This window comes from Talpa occidentalis, unplaced genomic scaffold, assembly GCF_014898055.3.
Source record: "Talpa occidentalis isolate TD23 unplaced genomic scaffold, MPIMG_talOcc4v2.1 talOcc4.2, whole genome shotgun sequence".
Taxonomy (NCBI): Eukaryota; Metazoa; Chordata; class Mammalia; order Eulipotyphla; family Talpidae; genus Talpa; species Talpa occidentalis.
The window spans coordinates 115,663,059-115,684,728 of NW_023602073.1; the positions used below are offsets into that span (position 1 = coordinate 115,663,059).

The 21,670-nt window shown below is 38.6% G+C and overlaps 2 protein-coding genes across 3 annotated transcripts in view; one reads left to right on the forward strand and one right to left on the reverse strand.

The window, feature by feature from the left end:
* Positions 1 to 1,366: 1,366 nt before the first annotated feature.
* TSPYL1 (TSPY like 1) lies at positions 1,367 to 9,972 on the reverse strand. Its single transcript, XM_037520274.2, has one exon. It carries the CDS (start codon positions 9,891 to 9,893, stop codon positions 8,628 to 8,630), a length of 1,266 nt encoding a protein of 421 aa, XP_037376171.1. The 5' UTR covers positions 9,894 to 9,972; the 3' UTR covers positions 1,367 to 8,627.
* The window catches only part of LOC119252807 (dermatan-sulfate epimerase), a 116,516-nt gene continuing 104,561 nt past the window's right edge, over positions 9,716 to 21,670 (forward strand). The window contains exon 1 of one of the 2 annotated variants that reach the window (XM_037520269.2): positions 9,716 to 9,802. The gene's annotated coding sequence lies outside the window, so the exon portion shown is untranslated. Of the gene's footprint in view, positions 9,803 to 10,060; positions 10,112 to 21,670 lie in introns of those variants that run through there. The other variant, XM_037520272.2, reaches the window with a different exon arrangement.

The window sequence follows — 21,670 nt, forward strand, 5'->3', positions numbered from 1 at the left end:
TGAACCTGCGCTGCAGAGGCTGCGGGCAGCCTCGCAGCCCAGCACTCAACTGCTGCGCCACCAGGGGAGGCCCTTAATACAACTCTTAATTGCACTGTGCTAAGAGAAGTTAGAACTTGGTAAAGAGAATGAAAATTAAGTTTAAGTGCCTCTTATAAGTAATTACTCTATTGACTCAAACCTCAATAATATGCATCTTCTACATTTATTAGTTTTATCAGTACTTTACATCATAGCATCCATTTTCTAGAAGGATATTAATATATTGAACAACTTTGGCAATTCTATTGTGAGAGAGTAAAACCAAGCAATGAAATACAGATTATATAATATATAAAAATTACATATTAATATACAGGATGTAGTTGTAATCTGACAGGATTTGGAAACCCTCTATAAATTAGCATAAATAGGTATATAGAGATAAATATATCCTTTTAAAGTTATTCAGAATGGATTAAAAATCGCTTTCAACCAAGAACAAGATAATTGTACTTAATTGCATTATTTTTATAACAATTACTGGTGGCTGCAAAGGGTGGAAGAAGCTCTGTCTTGAAATAAGAAAGCTTAATTGAATGCAACCTGTGTTGCTGACATTTTAGTTAATATACTTTAATTTGTTGAGCTTCCATTTCCTTATTAAATGGGAAGTGGTACCAAAACTAGGATTACTTATGTAAAATGAGAAAATACATGGAAAGTCCCAATATTTCTAAAAATCTGCTGAGCATGGAAATTCCTAATATATTTAAAAATTTGCTGAGATTATGAGGATAGAGATATATTCTTGAAGCAGAATTAGATTTCCAAGGCTCAAACTGTGACTCCTTGGGGCAAGGAAGTCAATTTTGATAAAAAATGTAGGTAAATGTTTTATTTTCATTATCACTAAAATCAGGAAAGTGAATCAACTAGAAATAAGCAGAAACAGCAATAAGTTTATAGCAATGGTTCCCAGTGCATCAAAATGACCTGATGCACTAGTTAAACACAGTTGCTAGGCATAGGTCAGAAGTGGAGTTCTAGAATTTGTATAGCTAACAAAATTCAGATGATGCTAATGCCGCTGGTATGGAAATCACTCTTTGAGATCTACTGCTTTATGGTAATAATAGATAACATTAGTTTGGAGCTGAAGAAGAGCCAAAGAAAAGGCCTGAGTAAAGAGGATCACATAACCTTGTTAAAGGCATCTGATTAAGCAGAAATAGAAAAGGAAATTCAGAGAGATTCCCAAGCATGCCCCGTGATTGTGTTCTCTGAGAATGTCAGTGCTACTTACGGGACACTGTCCTGAGAAGGCTTCTTCATTGACCAGACTGATGATAGAACTTCTTAATTTGTAAGTCAGGGGTATCTAGAGAGAGTGAAATTTTGGCCTGGAGTTAAGGGAGAAAAAATTTTTTAACATCCAATATTTAATGAAATTGTATAATTTTAAGAAGAAATAGCAAATAAAATCTTGTAAAAGTCAAGTCAGCAACTTTTACCTAAGCGCAGGAGAGAAGTCAAAGCACTGGAGCGGGACAAACGATTTCCAGTTTTTCTATTCTCAACAGTTTTACATTTGTTATTTCTTGAGGTTATAATTTATATCCACTAAAATGCATGAATCCTAAGTGTACACTTTTACAAATTTTGATAAGTGGATACCTATGTGTCATCACCCAAATCAAAATGTGGAGCATTACTATCATCTCTGCAGTTCACACTTTTTCTAGTTACTCTCCCCAACCCTGAGGCAACTACTCTTTGGATTTTTGTTGCTCTAGAGCAGCTTTCCATGTAATTGAACTGCACATACATGGAATTATATAATGTGTATTCTGGTGTTTTTTCAATTAAAAATGTTTTAGAGCTTCATCCATGTTACTGTGATTAATAGTTTGTCCCTTTTTATTACTGAGTCATGTTCCATTGTATAAATATACCATAATTTATTCATTCACCTACTGGTGGGCATTTGGTTTGTTTCTAGTTTTGAGCTATTATTAAAAAGCTGTTATGAACATTCTTATACTGTATATAGATTATACTTAATAAAGGCAAAAATAGGGCCTCCCTGTTGGCCTAGGGTTTAAGTCTCAGCTCTACCACCGAGAAGGCCCACGGTGATGACCTGAGTTTGATCCCTGGCCAAAGAGCTAATCCACATGGCACAGCTGACCTCTCTTGTTTCACCTGCTACTCCCCTTAGCAGTGTATTTCAGTACATCTGCCTGTGCTGCTCCCCATTTTGTCTCTGGTGAATCCTCACACCCTCCCTGTACTTCTGGCCTGTACCCAGTTCTTCGCAAAAATAAAATCTTTTAAAATTTGTTAACAATAACAAAGTATTATGAACATCTTGGTCTCTTTCAAGATTCATCTTATTTATTAATGCATACAAGAGCTGGGGTATAGGCCAGAGTGGGGGGGGAGGAAGAGGATTCACTAGAGACTGAGTGGGGAGCAGAAGAGGCAGATTGACTTAAATACACTGCTGAAGGGAGCAGCCGTCAAGAGAGGAGAGGTCTGCTGGGCCATGTGGGTTAGCTCCCTGGCTGGGGATTGAACTGCTGCCAGTGGCTGCTGATAGCTTGATAGTGTTGAGACCGAACCCCTTGTACCACCAAGGAGGCCCACATCTTGGATTCTTAGGAGAGCAAAAAGAACCTGCCCTGTAACAAATGATTTAGACAAAACAACAGGTGGTGGTAGGGATTAAATGCATAGCATTCAATATTTTAATAGCATTGTTATCAAGAAAATGCAACTGAACTCAAACTGGATATATATGCTGACTGGAAAGCAGGCATTCATTTGCTGGTACTAAGCTGCCCTGAACTTTCAGAATCTGAAGCTTGAAGAAATGAAGACTTGGAAATAGTCCTCTCTTAGAAGATATTCACAGACTCATGTGTATGAATCATGATTTTCAGTTGCTGGGAAATTCAGTAATGACACCCTGAACTCCACCAATGGGCCTCAGCCTCAGGCATTTGTTAAAACCAAATCTCAAGAAGATCCACATTTCTAGGGGCCTCCCTGGTGGCACAATGGGTTAAGCACCACACTATGACGCAATCTGCAGCCTCTGCACCACGAGTTCGATCCCCAGCGGGCTAGGGAGCAACCCACATGGCGCAGCAGACCTCTCCTGACTCGCCCGCTGCTCCCCTCAGCAGTGTACTTTGGTCAATCTGCCTGTCCTGTTCCCCACTGTCTCTGGTGAATCCTCTCACCCCCCACATCTCTGGCTTGTACCCCAGCTCTTGTATGCATAAATATTTTAAAAAATTCCACATTTCTAGAAGTTTGTACATGAATCCCAAAATGAATTTGTTTCTAGATATGTAGTTCAATTGGGGCAATTCTGGATCTATGTAGAACTGTGTGAAATAACCCATCACTGATAACTTCATAATGTGCTTCCTACTTATTACCTCCCTTAATTTCCAATTATAAAACAACATATTGACAGTTATCACCTTGAAAGGAAGTGATCAAGATGACTAATAGACCTTTAACTGCATTTTTGTAGTTTCAACAGGCTTTTTTTTGATGACTAATTAAACAAAATAATGTGTATCATTTAAGTATATCTTCAACTATTTTATTTTGAAAAATTTCAAACCCACAGAACAGTAATATTAAAACATTAATACTGCCTTCAAAAGCAAGAGTGATCAACAGAGGAAAACAAAAGATCACTAAAAAGTCATTTGCTTTTTGGATAAGGGAATTTGAAAGACAAAGTACATCTGTACTTAAGGACAGCAACTGGGAGAAACTGATACCTTTCTAATCCACCAGCCTGGAAGAAGGCATCTTTCTTTAATTCTTAAAAGACATGTGACATGTGCTTGCTGATGTCCTATGACAAAGTTAAACTAAAGTTATATATCGACTAGAGAATGATGGATCCATAGTTGATGGGAAAACTGTATCCTAGAAAATGTGTCCCTCTGAAAGAAAAGTTCCTGCAAGAAATTCAACAATGACCCAGCTGCACACCAGATTTGTAAATGGTATGAAATTAGGGGGAAAATTACTCAAATAATAATCCTGTAAATGTGAATAGGTTAAAAGAATTTAATTTAACCTAATTTAACAGTAAAAATTAATATAGATACATGTCAGCGGTTGGACACAATAAAGCAGTATAACTCAGCACATGAATGCTTTAGAACTTTAAAGCGTTTGGTAAATTATGATCCTATTAGGAGTAAAAAGGGTAATACTGTTTTCCCAGGATCCATTTAAAAGCATTATGAAACCCATTCTGTTATTTGGAGGCTATTTTGTTCAGTCTTGGGCATCAGACTGTACGAAGAACATTGGCATGACTCATTAAACTAGCATGGATGAGGAACATTGAAGGAATATAGCTTCTTGGTGGGGGTAAGAGTCTAAGGGAAAGAATATGAGGAAGAGCTTTTTGTGGAATCGGGCTAATTCCATTTTGCATGATTACATAGGTCAAAATATGGAGCAAAGGTGCTAAGAGCTTACTATTATATGTCAGGCTCTTTGAAGTTAGTTGAATATTTTGAGGCAGAAAATTTGAGTACATTTAACAAAACTTGAGAATGTATATTTCCTCAAATGAGTCTAAGGAAAGGTGATTCATGATTCTCAAATCTGTATGTAAGTTTGGGTGTACTTTGGTTTGAAGTAAAGCCCATCAGGATTTTTTTCAAAGCTCCTCAACTAATTAATAAGGAACAGTCAGGTTTGAGACATGTTAGGATAGATGACAACTTGTCTAGATGTAAATAAATGAGAAATTAAAATTGAGAGGAAGGTAAGTGAAAATTATTATTTACTAATTATATATTACATGCCACACAGTGTGTCTGGCATTTTTGCAATCTTTAACCTTTATACTAATACATATCTGTTAGCACAGTACCTGGCACATAGTAAGTTCCAGATGTTTTTCTCCAAATACATCCTGGAGCAATATAACTTACAATAGAGGTATTATCATCCCTGCATTATCGATAAGGAAATTTAGGCTCAGAGACTATTTATTTTGGCCAGCACACTAGGGAATATTGTAAAACTGATTTAATCGCAAACCAAGTGTGTCTTCCCTATCTTTTCTGGCCACTAAACGGGCATATAATAAAAATCAATAGCTTACCTAAGTGACCCTTTTTATTTTAATAGGACCATTTTGTCCTGTCCTCAAGGAAGTTAGGTTAAATGCAAATCTTTTTGGAAAAAGTGAAGCCAAAAAAAAAGATCAAGTTTTCTAAAGTGACCTGATGGAAATTTTCCCTAGAATTTCTAAAATCAGGATATAGATCAAGGTGGCCCATCAGAGCTCAAAGCATCTCAGGAACATAGGGAATAAATACTGCTCACAAATGTAGGCCTCCCATATTAATAAATGGGAGAGTGGCGCCCAATCAACTACAGTGGAGGATTGTGGTAACATACATTTGAAAAGGTGTGAACCTGTATCTCTAAATCTTACTGTCATAAACCAATGTTACCTCAATAAAACAATACAAGTTTTAAATGAATTGTGATTATGCTAAGTGAATTTTATTTAACTTTCTATATCAAAACTATTCAATTTGCAATAAAAAATTTACATTATTTTTAAATCCAGTGTGTACTTTATACTGCTAGCAGATCTCAATGTGAACTAGCCATGTTTCACGTGCTCATAGCCACTGGTAGCTAGTGATTACTACATTGGACAGCATGATTTTCATTATTTTCAGAAATAAAGTCTAAACCCTTCTTCCAGCGTAGTCATCTTAAAATAGATAAAAACAAAAGGACATAAAAACTTATCCCGATTTAAGTAACGCTCTGTTAGGATGGCAAATGAAAGGTTAAATGTCACGGTATTAAGATCTTTTCTCATTACTTAAATGAGAAATCTGATGTTATTTAAGAAAAAGTTTTGCAACTTTTTGGAAGTTTAACTTAGGTTTTACAGATGCCTTAACCATTTTCCCATGACCTCATCAAAAGTCCTTCTGGGTACTGGGTTATTTTGTTCTTTTTCTCCATTTGAGTTGTTCATTTTGTCATTCAACAAATATTTATCTGTTGACAATAATGTACAAAAACATTATGCTAGATGTAGTGAGGGATGTAAAAGACTCCCCAATCTCTGCTTTCACAAAGATTTCAAACTGGAAAGGGAGATGAAAAAACATGTGAAAAGCTACCTTTACATTTTCACTCTACCACTGTGTCAAATGTTTGCCTATCATCTTTCCCCAATTATTTAAAAGGGAATGGGCTTTATCTTCTTATCTTGCCAGGGCCTGTCTAAATGCTTAGCATTTATGGAGTTCACTATAATAAATTATGTGTTATTTTCTAGAACAGAGGTTCCCTACAAAGTACACCAAGTACATAAAGAATTTCATCTTCCCCAAAGAGAAGTTATTGACACGTCTGAATCATTTGAAACACAGAAGATGGCGAGATTTAAAGCGTAAAGAATTTTTACAGCTCAGAAACTATGGGAATAGAGTTTGTCACTAATGATAGTATCTCTAGAATTTCTGCCTATCAAATATACAAGTGAATTTTTTTAAAAAAGAGTCTGAATGACCTAAAAATACCACTTCCAGAGAAAGAAAGGGAGGATTTGAAGTGAGAGGATGGTGGTTATATGGAAAAAAAGTGACATCACCAGGTGGCACTGATAACATTCTGAAGTAAAACAATAGCAATAAAACCCCACAGAAAGCCCTATAATTGTACTTTTGGAATAATGCAACTTAAGAACTTTAATTCTAATGTTATCTTGAACAATTTCATTAAGCATGCTATAGGCAGTGTGAAATTTAAGAAATCTAGCAGAGTAACATGCTTTTATTTTACCATCATGCGTATAAGACAAATATGCCAATCGTACACTGAATTTGACAACGCAGTCTCACAAATATTAAATCGATTTAGGAAAAGAGACATCAATCCTAAATTGTTACCAGAACAAATTATTAAGTTAACCAAATCACACTCATTTGTAAGTTATTTTTCCATGTAGACAATTTCCAAAGTCTTAAGAATCTGACAAGACCAAGCTATTCAAATTATATTTCTAGGAAGACAGTTTAAAGAGAAACAAGTTGAAAATCATTACAAATATTCATTTATATATCTGTTGTACAGGAACATTCCCAAATGTTCCCAACTGAAATTGAAAAGTCTGTACAGTTCAACTTTCCTGGTAATCAGAAACAGAGAAAATAACAGTGTTTTACTAAATACTAGTGAAATAAAGGACAAGGTATTTATCTTTTGAATAAATTAAGTCAAATGAAAACAAGAATGCACCCATAGTTGTGTTTTAAGACCTCTTCTAGAGGTAACATATTTAAAACTCCAGCTTCAATTCTCCCATTAAAAATGCTGAGAAAAATGTTTCTCCTCCCATCACTAGTGACAGAGAAAGCACCTCTGCCTTGGAGACCCTCTCAGTCAATTTTAGGCCCAGTTTTTACATGGCTCATTTTGCCTGTGGCCTTTTACTCAGTTCCCACTGCTTAGGGTATCCGTCACAATCTCTTTAGTTCTTCCATATACTAAGAATTAGATATTACTTCCCATTCCATCTAGATCTGTCTCCCTTTAAATCCCCTAGGTGTTGCTAAAAGGGGGTACAGAGGCTGGGGATGAGGAAAATCTAAGGCAGTCTACTTTACAGGACAACCTATTTCTGAAAATAATGAAAAGAGCTAAATTAAAAGGCCTGCTTCTGCAGATTTTCTAAGCTATCACTTTTTTTTTAAACAGAATAGACCAAGTGTACTTTAGCATGAAGAAAGGAGGCACATAAAGGTACCTAGGTTTTTGTGTGCATTCACTAGTTGAGGCTGAAAAAGCCTGGTAATGGATACCATCCTTAGCCTTACCATGAGGAGAGAGTCTAACTTATCACCTCAACCACCTGTCTTATAGTCATCAGGATTCTTAGATGATGTGGGTGGAGGGAAGAGAGGATGAGGAATCAAGGCAGGGGAGACCTTTGGGAAGAGAAATGGGTCTTCTGTGTGCTGACAGAAAACCTGGAAGTGGTCTTGTTTACCAGAAAATAGACAATGAGGAGGAAAAGAGTCTGAAGATGTTCATCCATTAGCTAGTAGCCAGTGGAGGTGGACAGAGCCAGGAGCAGGCAGCACTAGGTGACCAAAAGTACAAAAAGAGCACAGGTGTAACAGTAAGTCACAGATCAAGGAGCCCACTGCTGCTGTCCCTTGATATCTATCATTAATGCCCAGCAACTGTTCACAAGCCTGTACTGCAGCGCAAGGGTAGAATGGGCTCCGAGGCAAAATTAGAATACACGTGGTAAGAACCAGACCCCAGGCCCTAGGAACAACAGTACAGATAGACAATCTACATTTGCTTGGCTTAGATGTGAACTATGACCATGCAGCACGTAACAGTAATGCAGAACAGCATGAAGGCATGTGAAAGTGGAGGACGGCGGCCATGAAGGTCCCAAACCTGAGGTGGAGAACTGAATGTCTGGATGAAAAAGGCTGCAGATGTCAGGGAGAGAAAAAAAAAAAGGCAACCATACCCATTTCTGCTGCCCAAGACAGGTTGAGCAAGAAATGGGGGTGGGGGTCGGGGGGCTTGTGCAATATTTCGGAGAACAAAGCTTAACCAGACTGGAACCCAAAGGGTCTGGGAATCTCCACTGGTTCCCTAATTGGGCGACGTCTGGCTCTTCGGACTCCTTCACGCAACAGGTAGTACTGCAGTGGATTTGGCCACAGGTCCTCTTTGATAATCTCTGCAATCTTGTCAGACTCTGGAAGGCTGTGGTCTGAAAACCAGGTGAAGAAACTGCAGACCAGGTCTTGGTTCCTGCGAATGAAGGACTGAGGCTCATGGCCCCGGCGCCATATGATCGGAGTGGAGAGAGACACCACTCGGCCAGAGGCTCTGACCTCATATTCCTTCACAATCAGCTTGTTTCTGAAGTAGGGGTTTCTTCGGAAGAAGAACTTGAACTTGCAGCCGGTTCTAGGATGCCTGAGCTCCTTCACCTCCAAGTTGGTTATGTATCTTAACATCTCTGCATCTTGGCCCCTAATCATGGGCGCCAACTGGGGGTGGTTCCGAAAGGCAGTGACCCAGAAGCCCGGGATGTTCTGAATGATGTAGTTCCTCCGCTCCAGGTAGTGCCGACGCATCCTCCCAAACTTCTGCTCCAGCTGTTGAAAGGCTCTGTCGGCCTGAGCGTTGACAGTGTCCAGCTCCAGCTGGATGGCCTCCAGGGGGTTGACGCGGAGGTCGATCCGCAGGGGGCGGGGCCCTGCCGCCAGCACCTCCTCCACCCCTCGGCTTTCCTCCACCGACCTCGCTTCCACCTCCATCTCCTCCACGACCTCCTCCCCCACGACGCCTTCTCCTGCTGGAACGATGCTGCACGCTTCCGGCTTTACTTTCTCCGCATTCGCCCCCGCCATCACCTCAGAGCCCGACCTCTCTGCGCCACAGATCTCGAGGGCCTTCTCCACACCCAGGCCGCGCGGCTCTCCAGCCCGACGGACTCTTGTCAGGCGGCCGTCCGCGGCCACGGACCCCGCGGCTGCTCCCATCACCCCCGCGGGAAGAGCCTCGTCTGGCCCCGCTTCGGTGCCTACGGAACCGCCAAGTGCCCCAACTCTGACCCGGAGGGAAAGTCCACAGCTCGAGGGGCCCTGGGGAGCGCCGCCCTCCTCCATCACCTGGGGAGGCGGTGGGAGCGCGACCCGCTCCGCGCACCCTTCACCGCTCCCCGCCGTCACCTGTGACGCCTCGGTTTCCTCACGGAGCTCCAGGCACTGGGGTGAGCCCGGGTCTCCTGAGGCCTGGTCGGGGGTCGTGCGGCCGCTGGTTCGGGGGAGAGGGAGTCTCTCGCCCCCATCCTGGTCGCTCATGTCGGCGGCAGGAGGCCAACGGCGAGTTAACGTCTGTTTTCCTCAGAGGAGCCGCGCTCGGCAAACTGCCGCCGCTCGCGCCGGCCGGCCGCTAGTCTCGCGAGCGCCTCCGCGACGGTGACGTCAGCGCTGCGGTCACGCCGTCACGCGAGAACGCGCCGCGCTGGGCGTGGCTTCTGCCAGCTGGTCAAGGGAGACCCTGAGGGTTGCTGTGCCTAGTGAGTTAACCCATGGGAGGGAGAAGGTAACTTGAGGAAATGTAGGTCGGCTCAGAGGCCGAAGGCCGCAGCCACCCTCTTTCAGATGCAGCTGGAAACTGCAGCGACCTGTAGACTGGGGCAATTAAGGACTTAGAGTCCTGCTCTCCTTGTCTGAGGCGTGTTTTCTGGTTTTAAGTATTTGCTTTAGGCAGAAAGGTAAATCATGTACCTGTTAGTACCTAATGGCCAGCAGCAAAAATCTTCTCTTTATTTTAAACTAAGATGAACACCAAATTGTTCCCTTTTTCTCACGTACAAGTGGCCTGAGTATATCAATTCTAGTCTCTACCATTACTGGGAGAAAAGGCTACTCAGTGGCTTTTTATCTCTAATGGAAATGTTTGTTATTCATTGCTAGGCATCAGCTTATAATCTGTATCAGAGGAGAGTGTGTTACCTAAGTCTGCAAGAATTAGGACAAATTTGCTAAATATTGCTCCATAGCCCCACACCATGGAAAGGAAAGCTATAGCCAGCCCATAAACTATTAATCTGTTTAGTTCTGCTAGGAGGCAGGAAAAGTTGGCTCTAATAAAGTTTCTGTTCATGGAAATTGGCACATTAAGTTCATTTAAGAGGGATGTCAGTGTATCCGGGGTTTTAGTTTGTTGACTTGGGAGGGACAAAATGGTGTTATCTTGAGTTACAGGGCGTCATAACTGGTCCACCATATATATATTTTTTTCTTTTGGAAGGGGGACAGTTAAAGTATACCATCTTGGAGCAGAAAACAAATTTGCAATTAGTTGACTCAGAGGAACCCTCTGCCGTATTTCCAAGGACAATACTGGGTGTGAAAGTGGCAAACTTTATTTTCCTATTTGCTTTGCCTTGTGTAGTAGAAGAATGACCCCTAAAGATGTGCACATAATAATCTTCAGAACCTGGGAATATATTATCTTATGTAGCAAAAGGGACTTTGCAGATAAGACTGTATTAAGGATGTGGAGATGGGAATGTTATCCTAGTTTATCCTAACCCTAGGCAAGATTCGTTTAGGGAAGATGTGACAGCCAAAGCAGAGTTGTGAAATATGAAACTAATACTCTTGAGTTAGAAGTTTGATTGCATCTTATGTGTGTCTCAAGTTTTTCCTAGCATCAACCCCTTGGATCTTGCCCATTGCTTCTGCAGACGTCCTGCACAACAGCTGTGATTTATCATATGTTAAGTCTCCTTTTAGTTATTGTGACCAGATACACATTTAGGCAATACATAGAAAGACAAAATTAATGCAAAACCTAACGCATAAGAATTTGAGAAAACATTTCAGGAGGACAGGGTTATGGTTTCGTTTGTTATGTTTGCCTAGTGCCTAGTATACTGCCTTCCCTTTACAATGTCCCATCAATTATTAGAATGTTAAATAAAGGAACAAGTGAATAGAATACTCTTTGTCCTGCCTGCAGCTTGGTGCTTGCAAATGTAAAGGGCATACAGATTATAACCCTACTCTCCTCTATGACTGCCACTGGTGAACCAGAGGACCACTCTACTGTCTTAGTAACAAAGTCTTAGTCAAAATGAATTTCCATCAAAGTAAGGCATAGAAAAACCACAGGGAAAACAATTTTGCTTCACAAATAATTTACATTTGTGTGGTCATACTCTATGACAAACTGAGAGAACCAGTATATATAAGTGAGTTTACATTGTAAAACCTCAAACTACCAACACTGTATTCCCTATGTTCTCTGTCTGAACAATCCAAACCAATGAGTTTAGGCCTTACTTCATTTCTCTCTGCAAGAAACATAGATTCCAGATTCCATAATTCAGGGCTGAAATTACTTTTGTATATGTAGGATTGAAAACTGAAAGTTTTCACAAGGTCCACTTCTTTCTAATTGCCGTAATAATCATCTTTTCACTTGAAAGTGGAACAACTTAATTTGACTTTAAGTAGAAACTTATTCTATTATGATCCCTTCTTCTAATCAAGCAGAGGACAGTGTGATGCTTTGAGCAGTCTTAGAAGATGTGGCTTTATTTGTCAAAGTCACCATAATGATGTCTGCAAAAGTAAATAATCTCATTGGCATTATGAAGGCTCCCACTATACATGGTGATGGTAAATGTAATCAGTGTAAGTGTAATTTCCATTGTTGAGATACTTCCAAGAAATGTTTTCTTATTGTCAGTACATTTGGAAAAGCTGTAATGTGGAATATTCAGTAGAAAAAAAAGAACTTTCTACTAATTTTAATTATGCAAATCAGTATGCTATGACTGTGATTTTAACATTTTGGTCCAGGTTATAATCATTTTTCAATAAATGATTACTATTGAATACGAAGAGGGCCAGCGAGAAGCAAGGATTAGAGGGAAAAGCAAATAAGTGTGTTCTATGCCAGTTCTTTTTTTCTTAAAGATTTATTTATGCATACAAGAACTGGGGTACAGGCCAAAGGTGTGTGTGGGGGGGTGAGAAGATTCACCAGAGACAGAGTTGGGGAGCAGAACAGGCAGACTGACTGAAATACACTGCTGAAGGGAGCAGCAGGTGAGGCAGGAGAGGTCTGTGCACCATGTGAGTAGCTCCAGGACTGGGGATCGAACTAGTGTTGCAGGGGCTGTGGACAGCTTCATAGTTTGCGTCTTAACCCCTTGCGCCACCAGGGAGGCCCACCATTTATTTTTTTAAAGAGAGAATTTTTGCTTGAAGGAAGCAACTCTAAGATTTCAACATGTACCAAGACTCATGTGCTCAGGGAGTTTTGCCATGCAGGAAAAAAAAAAGTGATTCCTATTTGCCACAGAAAATTGTGCCATTATAGTAGGGTTATTACTTGTGGAAGTTTTTCCTTGTCTTTTTGAATCTAAAGTCTTAAAATGGATATGTGGTTCTTTTCAGCATATATTGCCCATTCTCTATGACCCCAACACAAATCTACCTTGGTTTAGAATGTGCTAGACATTTTACATGCATTAAATTGTCAAATTTCATGAAAGAGAAAATAGTAACATTAAGAGGTTAAGTTAAACAAGATCATATATATAAAAATTGCTACATTCCCTCTCCCTTCTCCTGGGGGCAGCTTTCCTTAGCCACCCTACAGCTCATTAATCTTCCTCCTCTGAATTTCAACAACAGTTTAAATTAGCAGTATAATGAAATTTAGCACTTAGTTATACTCAGCATCCCAGCATGGGGTAGGAGCACAGTTGCTTCTTTTGTATTCACTCAGCATAGCACAGAACCAAGATGTTGGTCCATCCTTAATGGTGTTTGTTGATTTGCATGAAATTAAACTTTTAGTGATCTTATAAAAATGAATAGTGTATCTATCTCACATTATATTTTATGTGATGGGGATAGATCTCAGCTATGCTTCATTCATATAGCACCTTTTTGCAGTTTGGAATATAAGATATACTTGTATGACCCAGGGCATTTCTGTAGCAATTGGCAAAAAAATCCCACAACCCAAAAGATAGTCTAATCTTTTCTAATATGGTTCTGTGGGAAAGCATTCACAAAAAACATGGAATTATTTTCCATCATATCAAGAAATCATAGATTCTTCAAGAAGGATTTCTCAGGTGGTAAGTTCAGATATTTTATTATTATAGTTAATGATAGCTTCCCCACATTTACTGATTCTGATGTACCACTGTTGTAAACACCATTCTATGTATTATATCATTTAGTTCACATGAGAATCCTGTAAATTAATGCTATTAATACTTTCATTTTACTCGGTAGGTAGGGAGCTGAGGCAAAGAGAGTGAGTCACTCAAATAACGTACAATATGTAGACCCCATTAATCCAACTAGTTTGACTCAAGAGTTCTTTGTAAGCTCACTTTCTTAAAATAAAGACATAAAATTAATCTCCCTTAATAGTAAATTCACACATAATTTTCTGCCTCCTTCCCTGCTCCCCAACCCACAAACATATCTATATTTGTTAGGTAAGTGCCCCAGGATTTGCTTTCTTTTCGAGGAAAAGGGTTATTCATGACCACTAAATTCAGTATTTTCTCAACCTAATCAGACCCAATGTCACCTTTTTATAAAAGATATTTTCCAAAACAGTTTTTACTTTCTGGAAATGAAATTCATCAATATAACCCACCTATACATCTGAATAGAAAAACACAAACATAATCATTAATATAAAGAGAAACATTTTATAATGTTTGCTTTAATATGTAAAGACATTAATATGCTTACACTATGAAAAATGACAATGTAGTTAGAAAAGTTACACCCATTGATAAAATCACCATGGATAAAGGTATGTTTTACTTGTCCTTCAAATACCATTAGTAGTGTTCGCCTTGGTGATGAGGTTTTCTGAAATGATGACCAAATCTTTGTTACATTCTGGAAAAAAAAGGGGCAAAGTCCCTTCATTGTCATGGTTCTGTGTTTCTTCCATCGTAAAAAGTACATTTCCACATTTCTGAAATTAGCAGGTGTCGTTGATGCCGTGGTTGTTACTGTCATTGCCTGAGCATGTGTGAACTTGGTTATTGGCATTAACTTTTTTTTTTTTTACTGAACAAATTATTTAACAACCATCTAAAGTAGGGTTATAACCACTCACTGTTGTCTGAAAACTCTCCATCGAGATCTTTGGAAGGCTGAAAAAATGGCATCAAACTATAAAGTTGATGTCAGTGGCTTTCAAGCAAATCCTAATCACAAGAGTGGAACACTGTGTAAAGAAGTATAGCGTTATCAAAATACTTGATAGCAGAGGGAATAATAGCATTGGATAAAAATATGGATATTGATAACTCTGAGTCAAAAATCTGTTTCAGAATATTATCTGGCTATGAAGAAGTTTTAGAAACGCCTTAATTTATTTTGATTTTGTTTTCCCTTTTGTATATGTCCAAGTGTGGTATTTGATTTATGGCTAAATAAGTTTAAAAGGGCTGTTAAATGCATTGTGTCATAGTTTAGTGGCAATGGTTTCTTTTCTTTTTTCCTTAGTGGCATTTAAATAATACCATGTTATAAAACTTATAATGTCTTAAATTCAATGAGCACCAAAGTTTCCTTCCTGAAAATTCACTGCATAGTAAAACAGTGCAAATATGTTTTGTTTTTATATGTAAAGATGTTAAATTTTAGCCTCAAATAATTTTAAGTGGATTTTCACTCCCAGTACTGGTACAATATTTTGTTAATGAGGACTTCCAGCATGATGGCTAGCATCCCGGACTCCAATTAATGAAGTCAATCACAAGCGCTATTCTTTGTACCAACTAAAACATACCTTCAAAATTTTCGATAGACTCCTAAGGAAGGTAGAGCTCCTTAAGAGAATCTTTAAAATATTACTTGGCGGTTATGGTAGTAACATCAATTTCCACTAGAGGGCGCAACTGGTCTATACGAAAGTGATAATGTCTAGTCAGAAGAACTTTGCAATGGTCTTTCACTATAAATGACATATTCTTATAATTGAATCCAATCATAATCTTTTATTCCCAGTCGTTACAATGGCCTGTGATTGTTACAAAGTTTTTTTTTCAGCTATGCTTAGGTTCACTATGATGGCTTCCAATAATCAAATTAGGCCAAAGTATCGCATGACCTTGCATACTCCAATAAGGTCCCTACCTGTGTAGACTAGAGTCATGGACCTGGTTTTCAAGTTCCAGCTCTGCAACTTACTTGCTTTTTGACCTCAGCAAGTCATGTCATTTCTCTGAGCCAATTTCATCACAGGTTATATAGAGATTATACTACATATTTTTCAGGCTATTAAGAAGATGAAATAAGCTATATGTAAACTGTTTAGAACAAGAAATTTTGAAAGAATAGAAATATAGTAGTATTTGTATTGTTTTATTTTTAAACAATTGTGTATGGTGTAATCAGATACTAAATTCCATCATAAGGGGCCTCCCTGGTGGCACAGGCAGTTGAGCGCAGCGCTGTGAAATTGTCAGCTTCTGCAGTGCTGGTTCGATCCCCCCAGGCCATGGAACAACCCACATGGCACCACCGACCTCTCCTGTCTAGCCCACTGCTACCCTCAGCAGTGTGTTTTGGTCATTCTGCCTGTTCTGTTTCCCACTCTGTCTCTGGTGAATCCTCTCACCCCCCCCCCCGCATACCTCTGGCCTGTGCCCCAGTTCTTTCATGTATAAATAAATAAATGTTAAAAAAAATTCCATCATAAAATAGTTAAATATTTAGGAGTTCAGAGAAGAAAGACATCTGTGAATTAGTGGGCAGTGAAAGCTTCATGGAGGAAATGAGACTTGATAGATATCTTGTTATGGTAAGTCCTTACTTAGTAACTTGAAAAAAAAGTAGGACAAGAGGACATAGTAATCATACTTGTTCACTACTCTAGCTATTTTAACATGCAATCTAGACCTGCACTGTCTGGTATATTAGCCACTAGCCACATATGACTATTTAATCTTACTGATTCACGTAATGTCAGAAAAATAATCTACTATATTTCTTCACTGTGAAACTTATAGTTATAAAAGAGTTTATGAGCCATTACCCTTCAGAGAAATAAACGTAGTTAAATGAATCAAATTCAATTGAATTAAATAGTTGAAAAATTTGTGTCAGTCATTTAAATAATCAAGAAAATGTGTAGTTAGTGGGACAAATTGCTCTATTTAGTAAGGTGAAATAAGAGGAATTTAAAATAAGAGGAAAAGAAAACATGTAAAGCAACTAATGAAAAATAATTGCATAACTTTAAAATGTGACTGAATCATAGTGATTTGTTTGGTATAATACTGAACTTTGACTGTCAAGTCATTTGATAAATATGACTTATATTTGGTAGCAACACAAATTCTAAGGTTAAGAAATTTCATACAACAAAAAGTATTTATTTGTATTTTCTAGATACTTTAAGCCTTGTTCCCATGAATTTGTAGTCGCTGTTCATTACACTCCAGAGCTCATCTATAATCTTATATAAATATCGGGAATTGATTGTGTGTATAATCCCAAGGTCAAAGAACCATTTTAGAATAACCAGACTTTTGTGATTAAAAAACAACAACAATCAATTCTCTGTTTTAAAGTAAGTTTCATCGAATTTATTTACTACTCTTATGTAGAAATTAATTCAGTATGAATGAAAAGTTCATATAATATCTACCTTGATACTTATGTTGTTTATAACACTTCATCCTTTAGATGAGAGAACTCTGCCTTGTGAATTCTTTCATATTAAGACTCTATTGCCATCTCCTTTGGTTTGATTCTGTACATATCTGTTTAAAAAATGTGAAAGGTTGATTTGGAAAGAAACTATTATTTATTCATTTGATCATTAATAGACTATCACAGGTAAAATTCACCTTAGTATAAATATTAGGAATCCCCATGAAGTCAAATGACTTGCATAAAGTTACATAGCTAGTAAGTGTTAAGATTGTGGATATAAATCCGATTTGTCTGATTTTCATGCTCTTTCTGATATGTCATGTTTCTTCCCTGATTTCTTGAAATCTTTGAATAGTACTGAGGGAACTCGAAAACAACTGCTTCTTTCTTGCTAATTCCCTTTCTGTAGTATTTTCAGTGCTTTATGCCCAGAAGATCTTTATGCAGTTTTGGCTACATTGATTGAATGGTTCCAGACTGATGACTAACTTAAACAGGCATGGGAACTTTAGTATATTAATCTAAACAGAGCATAAGGTTTTCAGAGACAAGTGTCCTCTGTGGAAGCATTTATTAAATGTGAGACAGATTTAAGAAACAATACCTTCCTGCTACTGCCAATATTTCTAACTTAACAGCATTTCCAGATGCTCAGACTTGGGGTTCAGAGGTTTCATTTGCCGACGAATGAACTCAAGGATAAAAGAGCTCTAGCCAATAAATATTTCATTAGTTTTTACTATGTTCTGGATGAAGCTTTGAAAACAAAGACCTGTTATCAGAAAAAACAAAGTGTTTAATTTGGAAATAATTATTTTAAACTCATTCTTAGAAGATAAAAGTAACCTGCATCTTTCCCATTTACCATATCACCTAACTATATGTAGTTTCTCATTATTGGAGATATTTTGCTGATTCAAAAAACTGCTTTCTTCTCTCATAAAAGAGAAAGTTTTCCCAGTTCAACCTCAGTGAAATTGCTGGTTAAATACTAATACTTGAAGTGTGTTACTTATTAAATAAAAGTAAACAGAGCATCCATTTCCATTTCCTTGATTTTCTAGTCACCATTCTGGTCTGCACAGTCATGTGTAAACATGGTAGATTGTAAGCACAGATTGGAGACTGGCCACTTATTTGTTCTTTCCAAACTATAGACTCAAAACATATTTGTTGATGTTTACTACTTGCAAGACACGGAACTGTGTAATGGGATACAAAGATCTGAACGACATGGACTCTATTCAGCAGGGACTTCTGACATTGCAGAGTAGAGTACATAAAGACACAAATATAAGATGGTAAGTGCAGTGAGAGGTGTGAGCAAGGGGTTGTAGAAGCACAGGATTGGAAGTCTGTATTCTGAAAAATTGACAAAAGAGCTAAGGAGGAATTTCACAAATAGCATTATAGCAGAAAGAGGGGGTGAGAGAAAGAGAATTTCAGGCTAAGCAAACACCCAGATGAGAACAGGAACCCAGAGAACTTGAGGAATGGCTGATAGATGTAGCAATTAATGGGGATAGTTAGGCAAAAATGTAGTCAGTGGCTAAGGGGCTTTTATTTATGTACATGTAATATATATTACTGTGTGTTATATATTATGTGGATTATTATTAAAGTGTGTAACTATGTATAACAATATAGATGCATTTAAAATTTGTATTAGATAATATGAGACATTTTAAACAGGGGATTGGTATGGATTGTGTCAGAAAGTAAAATTAATTGCCATATGGAAAATGTCTTAAGACTTGGATGATAAAAGGCTGAGAGATCAGTTGTGAAATGTTGTAATAATTCAGGCAAAGACAGATATCTTTTAAAAAGGTATATTTAACAATGTGGTAGTGACAGAACAGAATATTTCAATGAATAATGAGAGAATTGATTGAAAAACCAGGTATTATGATGGATAAGGAGTCAAGGAAGAGTGATTTGTTTCAGTTTGGACCACAGTAATGGATGGAAATGTGAGTGAGTTATGGAATATAGAAAGAGGATTAGGTTATGATGGAAGGGGAAAATTACGAGTTCAGTTATGAACAAGGAAAGTTTTGTTAGACATCTGGAGCAGTCCCTTAGAAATATTGGAAGATACTCAAGCATTTTTAGGCCAGGAGTAGAGTGGGGTCTTTAACTAGATTTGGAAGCCCATTAGTATAGAGATCTTCCGTAAGTGAAGGGATCCACCCGATTGGTAAAGCCAGAGCTCCAGTCCCACTATACCTGCCTATAGCCGCTGGACATCAGTCACAGCTACTATAGCTACCACTGCCCTACCTCAGCTCCAAACACTGTCTTTAACATTGAATCTTTCAGATCAGGAAAACCCCTCAGCCTCAGATAGACCAAGACCATCACCCTGTCTGAGCCTCTAATTCTTAACAATAGTTTGGCAAGAATTTACCAAACTAAGGGCTTAATCACAGATCACAACTAAATTCTAGAAAGCTCTGCCATGGTGGTAGATGGTGCCTTGTAAGACAAAAAGATGCTAAAGAAATTCTGTTTCCTCCTCCAAATTAACTTTACTCTGGTTTGACAAAAAAAATGAATTTTTCTGGAAATAGTACAGATAATTTACCCTTTACAAGATTCACAGACAGGACCTTGAAATGTTTAAGGGAAAATGTAGAGAATACACTTAAGTGGAAATGGAGTTTTGTCATCTTGAACTATATGGAACAAATCAAATAATCCCCATTAATTAATTATTTAGGTTCGCTAAAATTAGAGTTTTATTTAATTTTTTAAATGCATACAAGAGCTGGTGTACAGGCCAGAGATGCGGGGGGTAAGAGGATTCAACAGAGTCAGAGTGGGGAACAGAACAGACAGACTGACCGAAGTACATGCAGAGGGGAGCAGTGGGCAAGTCAGGAGAGGTCTGCTGTACCATGTGGGTTGCTCCCTGGCCACCCAGGGATTGAACTCGTGCTGCAGAGCCTGCAGGTTGCTTCATAGTGTGGTGCTTAACCCCCTGTGCCACCAGGGGTTAAGATTTTTTTATGCATACAAGAACTGGGGTACAGGCCAGAGTTGCGGGGTGGGCGGTGGGGTGAGAGGATTCACCAGAGACAGAGTGAGGAACATAACAGGCAGACTGATTGAAATACACTGCTGAGGGTAGCAGCTGGCAAGAAAGGAGAGGTCTGCTGCGCCATGTGGGTATCTCCATGGCTGGCCAGGGATCGAACTGGTACTGCAGAGGCTGCAGATAGCTTCATACTGCTGTGCTTTAACCCCTTATGCCACCAGGGAGTCCCCTAAAATTAGAGTTTTAAACTGAGTTTTCCTAGAAGTTGGCCCTGGGTCAGGAGTTGGAGGGCAAGTAGTTGATTCAGCAGGTGATTCCCAGGGGCTCTTGGGACAGACTGAGAAAAGAGAAGGAAGGAAGGAAGCCAATGTTGGGCGTGATGATGAGTGGGTTACTGATGAAAACTAGGAATCATTCCTATTGGGACCCTTGAGAGCTAGTCAAGAATTTGCATCAGAGTTTTTCTCTAAGAAAAAGGCAAGCTGGGATGTTTATCTTCCAACTCCCTAGCATTCTGCCTGACAGTGCTTTGAAAGTGAATGCCTACTGGATATGGATAGAGCACCAACAGTTCCTCTGTAGTTTGCCTATCCAAATTATATCTTGAGTCTTACCACTTCTCATCCTTTCTACAGTGACAACCCTAGTCCAGGCCTACATTCATTCTCCCCTGGACCACTGCAGTTTGGCTTCCTGGTCTCCATTCCTCCTTGCGATCAAATCTCCAAAAAAGAATCCAAATGATTTTTCCAAAGCATAAATCCAATTATGTCACTCCCATCCTACCAAAAATTTCAAACAGGTTCCTGTGATCAAGATAGATTCCAGCTTCCTCATAGCCTTCAAAACCTCCTATAATCTGACCTCTTCATCTATCTGACCTTACTTCTTAAATCATCTTTACTTGGAATTTTTCTATGGGGTTGCTAAGTCCTTTGGTTAGTATAGCAGCCACAATAGGATGTGTTAAAGTTACATTAATATAGGGGTGGATTGCTACCACTTTCCTAAATGAGTCAGAAGACCACAAAAGCAAAGTGGATCTAATCCACAAAAGATAGATAACTAGATAGAAGTATAGGTGTAAGTATAGGTATAGATATAGGTACAGGTATGTGTGTGTGTGTGTGTGTGTGTGTGTGTGTATAGGTCTGAAGACAGAAGCAGAGATAGAGATGAGTGAGGTTCTCTTTACTTTGTGTCTCTAAACCATGAATGAAACTATTCACACTTTTCCCCCTTTACTGAAGAGGTCCAAGATGATTTTACAGTGCATATCTTTAAATTAATAATTCTGAAATAGATAATTCCATATTATAATGCAAAATTGAGAAAGCAAAATTAATGTGGCCTGAAAAAAATTGCTTAGCACATT

What these genes read in the sequence shown, in the direction of transcription:
- TSPYL1 (XM_037520274.2), bottom strand. Translation starts at nt 9,893, where the DNA reads ATGAGCGACCAGGATGGGGGCGAGAGACTCCCTCTCCCCCGAACCAGC.